Source organism: Rhinichthys klamathensis, unplaced genomic scaffold (genome assembly GCF_029890125.1).
Source record: "Rhinichthys klamathensis goyatoka isolate OS25496 unplaced genomic scaffold, OSU_Roscu_1.1 h1tg000731l_1, whole genome shotgun sequence".
NCBI classification, from domain to species: Eukaryota; Metazoa; Chordata; class Actinopteri; order Cypriniformes; family Leuciscidae; genus Rhinichthys; species Rhinichthys klamathensis.
The window spans coordinates 49,330-61,355 of record NW_026607144.1 but is presented as its reverse complement, the minus strand read 5'-3'; the positions used below and the strand labels follow the sequence as shown (position 1 = coordinate 61,355).

Genomic DNA, 12,026 nt, shown 5'->3' with positions numbered 1-12,026 from the left:
ACAATTCCGCCTCAGTAACTGAGTTAAACTCATTAAATGACACAGCGTCAGTTTCATTTAAAAGATGGTTATTAGGATTAAGAGAAATTGTAGAGGATGTGCAAATTATACTCTGTCTAAGATCTCTTATTTTGTTTTCAAAGAAAGATAAAAACTCATCACATGACGGGGATGCAACCCCCGGAGAGAGTACGGCCGATGGATTTAAAGTAGCATTTATAATATTAAAAAGTGTCTTTGGTCTGGAGCAGTTCTTGTTAATAATGTTTGATAGATGTCGACATTTGGCTTTTTTTACTTCCTTCTGGTAGCTGTGCAGAACGTCCTTTAAAATCTCAAATGACACCTGAAGCCTGTCCTTTTTCCAATTTCGTTCCGCTCTTCTGCAACAGCGTCTAAGGCAACGAATGGAATCATCAATCCAAGGTTCATAATGGGATTTTTGTCGCGGTGATCTTAAAGGTGCCACGGTGTTCAAGACATCAGAGCAGGTGGAATTAAATCTGGAAAGAAGTACTTCCGCGCTGATCTCACAAGCAAATTCATCGAGCGATGGCATCACTTCGTCAAAGATGGTTAGGAAAGATGATTTTGTATGATTATTAATGTAGCGATACGGAGCCTCATAAGATAAGATTTTAGAAATCTTCGCATGGCAGGGTACAGTGAACATAACAGTCTTATGATCAGAGAACCCGTTTTCACTGATTTCCAAATCAACGATAGAAACTCCATGCTGGAGCACTAGGTCAAGGGTATGGCCACCTTTGTGTGTGGAAACATCGATCCCCATAATAAAATCAAAAGCATTTAGTAGATGCATAAATTCCTTAGCCGAGCAATCATTCATGCAGCATACATGCACATTAAAATCACCCACGATAAGAAACTTATCATATTTTGGGGTCAGATCACCAAGGAATTCTGCAAAATCTGTTATAAAGTTTGAGTTATATTTTGGTGGTCGGTAAATAACAGCAATCAGAAGTGGATCAGCAAGTTCAAAGCAAAACATCTGAAGTTCAAAACTGCTGTAAATGTTACTCGCCACCGAGCGACAGTTAAAGTGTTCTTTATATATAGACACTAGTCCACCACCCCGGCCAGTTGTCCGTGGGGAGTTAAAATAGCGACATTTGTTTGGCAGAAGTTCGGAAAAAGGGCTCAGATCTCCTGGACAGAGCCAGGTCTCAGTAAGAAATAGAAAGTCCAGTCTCTGCACAGAGAACAGATCTTTTAAAATAAAAGTTTTATTTACGATCGATCTGGAGTTTATCAAGGCCATCCTTACATTCGTGGAATTTGATGTAGATTCCTTTTCATGCACTGCATGTGGCAGCGAGCGAAGATGATTCAAACACACTCCTCCACAGTGGAAACGAGGAGAAAAATCAAGAGTGTGTACGCCCGAAAGCGACGCCAGCTCAGTCGGAACCAAGGGAACCATCCATTGCCGAAGCGGATACAAAGAGCGTCTCCGAACAGCTCGACGCCAGGTAAATGGAAGTTCTCCATGCCTCAGCAACTCCATCCTCAGCTTAACCGCGATGCCTGCTCGTTTTCCTCGGCGTCGCCTCCGCCTCAAAATCGGAAAAGAGCCAGGCCAGCGGCGCAGGTATCCAGGTATAGATGATAAATCCGGTGGTGGTATAGAGTGAGAACCATCCTGTAATTGGTATGGCTGCACATTTGATGAGATTTCCACATTTAAATTTAATAGAGTTTCTCGATTATAAATTAATATTGATGCGCAGCATTTCTGCACGGTAGCACAAGTTAAAACATATAAACAAACAAACAACAGACGGAGCAATAGACGGCCTGCCACACACATCGGCGCCATCTTTTCCATCTCCGGAAATGTTTTTCATACATCTTTTCATAATCTCAGTCTCAAGAAACCCCTTTCTCCCATTTCATTTCATTCCAAGTCACGCTCTCCCAAATAGATATCAGCACTTCAAAGACAAGTTGAGAGTCCATTTAATCAGTTGGTAGTGTACAGATAACGGTTTCCTTGTTACAGCACAGTTTTTGTGTATTGATACTACCCTTTGTAGCATAAGTTTGCATAAATCCAAGCATTTACAGACATCCCACCCAGCAAAAACTCATTTCCGGAAGATGACAACCTTTAAAGCTCTTGCCTGATCATAGCCCTTCATTTTCCAGTTATATTCCTCTGACCTTTTCTCTTTTGTAATGTCTCTCAGACATCTCTCTTTCTACAGTCTTTCTTCAAAATCCCTCTTGCTCACTCTCTCTCCTCCCCATCATGAGTGGACACGCCCCCCACTGCTGATTGGCTCACTCTCTCCTCCCCATCATGAGTGGACACGCCCCTTGCTGATGATTGGCTCACTCTCTCTCCTCCCCATCATGAGTGGACACACCCCCCACTGCTGATTGGCTCACTCTCTCCTCCCCATCATGAGTGGACACGCCCCTTGCTGATGATTGGCTCACTCTCTCTCCTCCCCATCATGAGTGGACACGCCCCCCACTGCTGATTGGCTCACTCTCTCCTCCCCATCATGAGTGGACACGCCCCTTGCTGATGATTGGCTCACTCTCTCTCCTCCCCATCATGAGTGGACATGCCCCCTACTGCTGATTGGCTACAAGTGTGTTGCGTTGCTCGGTCGGATCCACTTTCAACAGCATTTTTCAGAAATCGCTTACTGCACATTTAATTGCAATTTACATGCAATTAAGTGTCCAAAATATTACATTCAGTTCGCATTAAAGTAGATCATTTCTGTAATAAGTATGGCTCTAGTATGCTAAAGTGTACTTCTTTTTCACAAAGGTATAACTGATGTTTATCAGTTCCCTCTTCAAAGTTTATTATAAAATTCATGCTCTTATATTTTCCCTAAGCCTCTTTTCAGTTATCAGCGAGACACTTGTGTCTCTTACTACAAAAAAAATGATAAATAAATAATAATTATATATATATATATATAAATATATTAGGGGTGGAACGGTACACAGAAGTCACGGTTCGGTTCATACCTCGGTTCAGACGTCACGGTTCGGTACGATTTCGGTACAATGGAGGGAAAAGCAAAACAAAAATGCAGAAGGCTTTTTTTATAAATGTCTTAAGCCTTGTATTTTTAAAATAAGTTTTATTAATAAAGGCATAGAACCAGTTTATTTGTAGTGCACTGACAGTAGTTTTATATAATTAGTTTATTAATTAAATGATTAAAAAGACGAAAAGACCTTGAGATATGTTTGGTAATTGTACCTGAATGAATTTAAAATTAATTTGCTATTTCAGATCAATATATTTGTTTTCCTTCATTTTAATTAACCCTAACTTTATTCTCATCTGAATTATAAATAATTGATTTCCGTATAAAATAATACTACCATTAAAAACTTTTGTTAACAGTTGTAGGTTACAGTTTGACAAGAGTTTAGAGTGTGACAAAAGCACAGTTGTGTTTTATTGCGAGTGTACACAAATATAAGTAAACACTTTGCAGGTTTAATGATGTCCTGTAGGAAAAAAATGACGGAGTATGTTTTTATGTTTCCACTGTTCGATCGGCCGTGCCTCTGACACACACACACACACACACACACACATATACACACACACTGTTCGATCGCGCGATTCGCGCCCGCGCCTTTCTCTCTCTCTCTCGCACACACACACACTGTTCATCGCGCCCCTCTCTCTCTCTCTCTCTCTCTCTCTCTCTCTCTCTCTCTCGCACACACACAAACACACACACACACACACACACACACACACACACACACAAGCATTGCAATCTTGATCGCAGCCTGTTGATTGCTGCGTTCACAGTCACACCAAAAGCTAATAGAGCGAAATTTATCGCTATTTAAGAGGGTTTTTTTTTATTCGTACCGTCTATTCTCCGTGCAAATTCGTGCACCGAACCGTGACGCCCGTACCGTTTCGGTTCAATACGAATACATGTACCGTTCCACCCCTAATATATATATATATATCACCTGCTGAAACATGAGTATTTTTGAGTCAGCGTGATTGTATGGGGCGTATGGGTATGCAGCGTTTTGCTCGAGCGGATCCACATGGGTTCAGACAAGTTAGTTTTTGCATTATTAGAAGCTGTTCAGAGGGTGAAAACACCTGTCTCTGACCTGTAATAATGCAACACCTGAAACAAAGATCATAGATGCCAACAAGGTTATGTGTGTGTGTGCATACAGTATACAAAATATTTAGCTTTGGTTTACGTAATGCACTCATGCATATATTGATAAGAGTGTAATTTTTGTTGTTGTTGTTGTACATAATTGATGTGTGTTTTTGGACATAAAGACATCCCCAGTGTTTATGTGCATTTGTGCACATAGTTTAGTGAGTGGTCAGGTTTATAGTTACCTGGTTGGGATCTGGAAGTTAGCCTCTTTGTCGAGTCTGTACGCCACCTGGAGGGGTGTGGAACCTTCTACCTTTCTGACGCCCTTCATCGGGATGACATCCAACTGAAACTGTGTGATCAGATCAAATCCTGCCACACAAATACAATCGAAATGGTTCATAAGCTCTCTATAGACACATACCTAATGTCTGTGTGGGAAATCAGACAAATGAGACCTGATTTCAGATCACGCACGCACACACACACAAAAATTATTCAAAATATCTGTCTAAAACATAATCATTTCTGGGAAAAAGGAAACAGAGAATAAAATGCGATTAAAATAATTAAAAATGGCAATTGTGTATTAATTATATACAATGCATTTTATTCTTACAACAATCTCATTTGATCCAAATTAGATCCAATTATGATAACATTGCCATTAGCATTTGTGACAAATTCATGCAATAAATAATATAATGCCGTTAAATGCATTAATATCCACCAAAAACATCCATTAGGTCTCTCCACATCTGTTTGCTTCAGGAAATGCGTTTGTAACTTGCTTACTCCCCGTTTCCAGCCTGTGCTCAGAGCAGCACATGTTAGTGATTTGAGGTTGCAACCCTCCGCATTATTTGTTAAAAGCGAAGGAGTCGCAACCAATTAAGATCTTGCTGAGCTAGAAGTGTTTCCACTGCAGAAATTGGCCGGCCAGAGACGAAAGTTTTATTTGCCTCATTTGAGATCTAAAAATGTCTTGAAAGGCGACTATCAGATTCAGCATCTTTACCTAATGTAACAAACAGCTTTGTGCCGCTGCATGTCCTACTTAAGGCCATTTATAGGTAAACAATGCCTGAACAAAGAGGATTTTTTATCGATAATCATGCAGGATGGTGGTTAAATATTCATGCTAACATTCATGAAAAGTGCTCTACTATGCAGATCATTATTTTTACTAAAGGAGCTGGGCCTCTTTTAGATCATTTTTTGGATTTGTCATATACTGGATTTACTGCATAACACACAATCCCAAAGAGTCTGCAATGAATGCACACAGTTCACAGCATGTTTTCTCACAGGGGCTCTATTTTACCTGGAAGGTCATCTTGTCCATTCTTCATGGTTGGGCACACCGTGTCGCCATCTAATCTGTTCAAATCCAGCTCTGAAAAATTCATAAGTGACATGAGTGTTGTGCCAGGCCTTTCTACAGTAACATATCACCAGTGAATACGCTCTGATTGGAAAAAAAGTGACATTCACCCTTCTCTTGACAGCAGGCAATTTGTACCACACACAAATATCTTTTACAAAATAATAAGAAATGTATTTTTAAATACTAATTATTATTTATATATATATAAATATATACGCCTTGCTACGAAAGTAAATAGATGTACAATAAACAAATGTATTTTCTAATTTGCCACACCATCCTTTAAAGGCCATATGTGCACCGCTGAGCATAAGATGTGATCAATTTGTCGTAATTACAGTGGGGAAGCACTTTCTGGAATTATGGACTTAAGTGTACATGTGTGGGCCTGCAGGACAGCTTTTATAAGGTCAGATGACTGACAGACATAGTCATCTGTGCTCATTTGTATTAATCTAATGTAAGTGCACGATGGGAAAACAAATGTGACACTCCATCTATCACAAGGACAGTTCTGCCCTACAAAGGCAAAAGACCTTAACTCACCAGAGTGTGAAACTGAGAAAAATGACTTTAAAGTTTTTTTGTTGTCCAGCCAATTGTATGATAGGTAGGACAATGAAAATTTGCCAAGTAGTTGTCATAATGAATATATTTATCTACATTAAAAAATATTTAGCTCAAACTTGACCTTTGACCCCTATTCGGAAGTTACTGTATTCTGCCTTTGCATTATCTGCAAAACAATAATGGGTCATACAAAGGCAAAATACCTTAACTTCTAATTTATTGACCATTTTGCCTTTTATCACTCTATACAAACATTTCTATGATAACAACGATAGCCTTAAAATAACATTTAGTAAGTTCTGTCTAGTAAGGGTTAATATTACATCAATAGTTACAAAATATTACAAAATAAAAAAATTATGAGAAAGACCTTAACTCGCTAGAGTTTGGAACTGAGAAAAATGACTTTAAAGATTTTCAGTTGTCCCTCCAAATTAATTATAGGTAGGACACTGTAAATCTGGCAATTAGATGTTTTAGTAATAAAAATTATCTACATAAAAAAATCTTGAGCTCAAACTTGACTTTTGACCACTATTTTAAAGTTACTGTACACTCTGCCTTTGCATTGTCAGCAAAAAGTGAGAAGTTATGCCAAGGCAAAAGGCAGTAACTTCCACATTATCAATATTTGGTTGCTGATCACCATTAACAAAATCATTATAGTAGCACCTGTATAAAATCTAGTGATCATGGCATTTATTTTGTATGATTTACACTTATAGACATCTACTTATTACTACCCTGTGCTTTGGTTGCATTCTGGTGGCATTATTAATACATGAGACATGGCAAAATACCTCCATAGCGGTAAGATCTTCAATTGGTACCGAGTGGCATAAGACTTGATAAACGCGCGTTCAAAATGATCACGATAAAACAGGTCCTCGCGCACATTCGACCCGGGGACTCGTTTATAGTATATTCGTGTTCGAAGGTGTCATGCTCCTCGTACGTTCACGAAAAGTACGAAGTACGAACGCAGTGCTTTCCATCTTGAGACTCGGTGGGGAGCGCGCTCTGGACTACCTAGACGACTAATGCATTTATAGCACAACCTTCTGTGTTCTGCGTCTTTTCAGTAGCGGTGGTTTCAGCTGTCTGCCCTATTATTGTGCAGTGCACTTCGCTCGTCCCGCGGATTTATTCCGGACAGTGTGATTGTAGGTACAACCCGCTTGTAACAGCTTGTCTGATGTTGTATGCACCAACAATTCTTGCTGCATTATGTTGTATGCACCAATATACCGTTGTTGCTTCATTATTATCACTCTGTGATATATTAGTCGCGCGTCGGCTCGACCGTGTTCAGGGCGGAGCTGAAGGCGCCGGCGAAGTTTTGGCACTCTGCCAGCTAGATGCATGATTGTTTCAACCCGATCTGGGTGAGGCGGGGATTTAGTTCTTTGTTGTATTCACCTGCTACGGCGTGTGTAACAACTCTGCATATATCATTCGCGATGGATAGCCTATCGCACGTTTTTCATATGGAGCGGGTTCAGACCATACTAAATGTTCTGACCGCATTTGTGCTGGACAAAGCTCTGAGGACATCAGAAGTTACAGGGACTGATGGCAGCTGTACAAAGTACACAGGCTACATCGTAATTTCAATTTTAATGGAGAGCAAAACAAAGGCAGAACACCGTACAATCTGAAAGGTAGCATATTTGATAGAACGCCAGCACCGTAACTTCATATTGACGCGCGGCTAAACAAAGGCAGAGTACCGTAACTCAAAATGAGCGTTCCAAAACAAAGCCAAAGAGCGGTAACTGGTGTTACGGTGTTCTGCCTTGGTTTCTCACGGGCTTTTGGAAGTTACTGTTAAGACAACCCATTATTTTCTCGAAAAAACGACGGAATTGACTCAAGATACTTATCCACATGATAAAGGGGGTCTTGAATGTGCCAAAAATATAAAAAACGAATTTTCGACCAAACACGAAGTTACGGTCCTTTGCCTTTGCACGGCAGAGTTTACCTCCTACGAATATTAAACCCTCTGATGGAGAACATCAGCCCTGTTTCCTTTCTATAGTTCACCATTTGACAACCTTAAAATATCCTGAGAATGGAGTTGATCTGTTGTTTTAGCACCGGTTTTCATGTATGTATGAATTGTATGTTAAAGGATTAGTTCACTTTTAAAAAAACTTTTGCTGATAATTTACTCACCCCCATGTCATCCAAGATGTCCATGTCTTTCTTTCTTCAGTCGAAAAGAAATAAAGGTTTTTGATGAAAACATTCCAGGATTTTTCTCCATATAATACACTTTGCTGGGCACCAAACGGTTCAAGGTCTAAATGACAGTTTCAGTGCAAACTGCAAACTGTTCAAAGGGCTTTAAACGACACCAGACGATGAATAAGGGTCTTATCAAGCGAAACGATCGACTCGTTCATCAAAATGAACAAATCTTTTTTCGAGTCATTTGATTCATTTAACGACCGAAATGAACGAATTGACTCGGAAAAAGATTTGTTCATTTTGATGAACGAGTTCGAACAGGAGAGTTACACAGAACAGAGCAAGGCGAGCATGTGAGCTTATAAAACTTAAACTTTGTTTTTGTTTTTTTAAATGAGCGATCGTTTCGCTTGATAAGACCCTTATTCATCGTCTGGTGTCATTTAAAACCATTTGAACAGTTTGCAGTTTGCACTGAAACTGTCATTTGGACCTTGAACCGTTTGGTGCCCAGTAAGGTGCATTATATGGAGAAAAATCCTGAAATGTTTCCATCAAAAACCTTAATTTCTTTTTGACTGAAGAAAGAAAGACATGGACATCTTGGATGACAAGGGGGCGAGTAAATTATCAGCAAAAGTTTTTTTTAAAGTGAACTAATCCTTTAGGATGATAGAATCCGATTTAGGATGCTAAAATATCCGTTTAGTGTGGTTACACTATTCTGTGATCTAAAACAGATTTTAAAAAATGCTACCAAAATGCCCCAGGGTTGGCTAAAATTAGATCATTTCATATTTGATCACTTCCTAAAGCCTGGTCAGAAGCATACCATGATATGACCATGTTTTGGGGCGTTCATCATGGATTTAGGACGATACTGTGATGATATTGCTATGGTGTTCTTTTAAGCACCTTGGTAATAACGTACGGTATGGTAATCATACAATGCCATGGCATATTTTAAAAGTACCACAGTACTACCATTAGGTACCACCACAGTGGTTTTATAAGGGTTTAAGTTTGGCTCTATGACCAAAACCGCAGTGCTGGAAATCATGAAATAACCGCATGGGGAGCTGGAGAGCTTCATCTGCTGACGCAGCGCTTTAATAGAAGAACAGTATGAACAGACACACTGACATCTGGAACTTCTTGAAAGCCTGAAATAAGCAGGCAGGAGCGAGAGGTACCATAGTAAAAAAGGCATTTCCCTGTGTTTTTACAGTGCTGTTTATCCGGGCGCAGAGCCGTGTGAGAGCGCTTTAAACCCTCATATCCTCTCATGTCATTTTAAAACCACCCATTAGTGCAAATGAGGGACAAAGCCGAGAATGAAGCCGCACTCTCTCGCACACGTTTATACGTGCCTCCAGACATGCTTATGGTGGCACAGTGATTCATTGTGGACCACACACTGATGTCAAACCCATCACAACTGTACACTGTAATAAAGTTGTAAATAAAAGGAAGGTTATTGGAGTATGTTTTACAAGAAAATACTACTTCAGTCTTTCTACTTTCTACAAAATTGCCATTTTGATGTTTAATTCAATGTGTAACTTTATAACTATTTGTAAAATTTACTGGTAATTTCAGAGTGGATATTCTTTCAAAAATAAATCATACACCAAATGATGTGTAGTGTAAGGTCACATGACAAGACTTAAATCGCTGCATAGTTGTATCACTACATGGTGCTCCTATTCATCTACGGTATCCAAATATTGATGCACCTCTTGATGGAAATTACATCACAAAATGTATTTCCATCCAGAGGTGCATCCATTTTTGGTCAAGATCTTGTATTGACAATGCAAGAGTCCAGCACTCTGTAAAGTCTCATCCAGCACATCCCAAAGACACTCAATGAATTTAAGCTCTGAACTCAAAGGTGCCAAAATAATTCTTCATGTCCCTACCAACCATTCTTTTACAATTTGAGCCTTATGAATCTTGACATTGTCACCCTGGAATATGACCATGATGTGTTTTCCTACATGGTGTTACGCAGCACGTTTGAGCTTCTGTAAGAGCCAATGAGGTTAATTCTAGTGTTACGCAGCACGTTTGACTTCAGCAAGAACCAATGAGGTTCATTCTCGTGTTACGCAGCACGTTTGAGCTTCAAGAACCAATGAGGTTCATTCTCGTGTTACGCAGCACGTTTGAGCTTCAGCAAGAACCAATGAGGTTCATTCTCGTGTTACGCAGCACGTTTGAGCTTCAAGAACCAATGAGGTTCATTCTCGTGTTACGCAGTACGTTTGAGCTTCAACAAGAACCAATGAGGTTCATTCTTGTGTTATGCAGCACGTTTGAGCTTCAAGAACCAATGAGGTTCATTCTCGTGTTACACAGCACGTTTGAGCTTCTGTAAGAACCAATGAGGTTCATTCTCGTGTTACGCAGTACGTTTGAGCTTCAACAAGAACCAATGAGGTTCATTCTTGTGTTACGCAGCACGTTTGAGCTTCAAGAACCAATGAGGTTCATTCTCGTGTTACGCAGCACGTTTGAGCTTCTGTAAGAACCAATGAGGTTCATTCTCGTGTTACGCAGCACGTTTGAGCTTCTGTAAGAACCAATGAGGTTCATTCTCGTGTTACGCAGCACGTTTGAGCTTCTGTAAGAACCAATGAGGTTCATTCTCGTGTTACACAGCACGTTTGAGCTTCTGTAAGAACCAATGAGGTTCATTCTCGTGTTACGCAGCACGTTTGAGCTTCTGTAAGAACCAATGAGGTTCATTCTCGTGTTACGCAGCACGTTTGAGCTTCTGTAAGAACCAATGAGGTTCATTCTCGTTTTACGCAGCACGTTTGAGCTTCTGTAAGAACCAATGAGGTTCATTCTCGTGTTACGCAGCACGTTTGAGCTTCTGCAAGAACCAATGAGGTTCATTCTCGTGTTACACAGCACGTTTGAGCTTCAGCAAGAACCAATGAGGTTCATTCTCTTGTTACGCAGCACGTTTGAGCTTCTGTAAGAACCAATGAGGTTCATTCTCGTGTTACGCAGCACGTTTGAGCTTCTGTAAGAACCAATGAGGTTCATTCTCGTGTTACACAGCACGTTTGAGCTTCTGCAAGAACCAATGAGGTTCATTCTCGTGTTACGCAGCACGTTTGAGCTTCAGCAAGAACCAATGAGGTTCATTCTCGTGTTACACAGCACGTTTGAGCTTCTGTAAGAACCAATGAGGTTCATTCTCGTGTTACGCAGCACGTTTGAGCTTCAGCAAGAACCAATGAGGTTCATTCTCGTGTTACGCAGCACGTTTGAGCTTCTGTAAGAACCAATGAGGTTCATTCTCGTGTTACGCAGCACGTTTGAGCTTCTGTAAGAACCAATGAGGTTCATTCTCGTGTTACGCAGCACGTTTGAGCTTCTGTAAGAACCAATGAGGTTCATTCTCGTGTTACGCAGCACGTTTGAGCTTCAGCAAGAACCAATGAGGTTCATTCTTGTGTTACGCAGCACGTTTGAGCTTCAAGAACCAATGAGGTTCATTCTCGTGTTACGCAGCATGTTTGAGCTTCTGTAAGAACCAATGAGGTTCATTCTCGTGTTACGCAGCACGTTTGAGCTTCTGTAAGAACCAATGAGGTTCATTCTCGTGTTACGCAGCATGTTTGAGCTTCAAGAACCAATGAGGTTCATTCTCGTGTTACGCAGCACGTTTGAGCTTCTGCAAGAACCAATGAGGTTCATTCTTGTGTTACGCAGCACGT

At 40.3% G+C, this 12,026-nt stretch overlaps 1 protein-coding gene across 4 annotated transcripts in view; it reads right to left on the bottom strand.

Annotated features, from left to right (window-relative positions):
* Positions 1-12,026, bottom strand: part of LOC130077353 (collagen alpha-3(IX) chain) — a 48,715-nt gene that overhangs the window by 27,131 nt on the left and 9,558 nt on the right. For all 4 annotated transcript variants that reach the window (XM_056242574.1, XM_056242572.1, XM_056242575.1 and 1 more), the window contains exons 3-4: positions 5,467-5,538; positions 4,385-4,514 (exon numbers count right to left, since the gene is read on the bottom strand). In XM_056242574.1, coding sequence (XP_056098549.1) covers positions 4,385-4,514; positions 5,467-5,538 — 202 coding nt within the window. The remainder of the gene's footprint in view (positions 1-4,384; positions 4,515-5,466; positions 5,539-12,026) is intronic.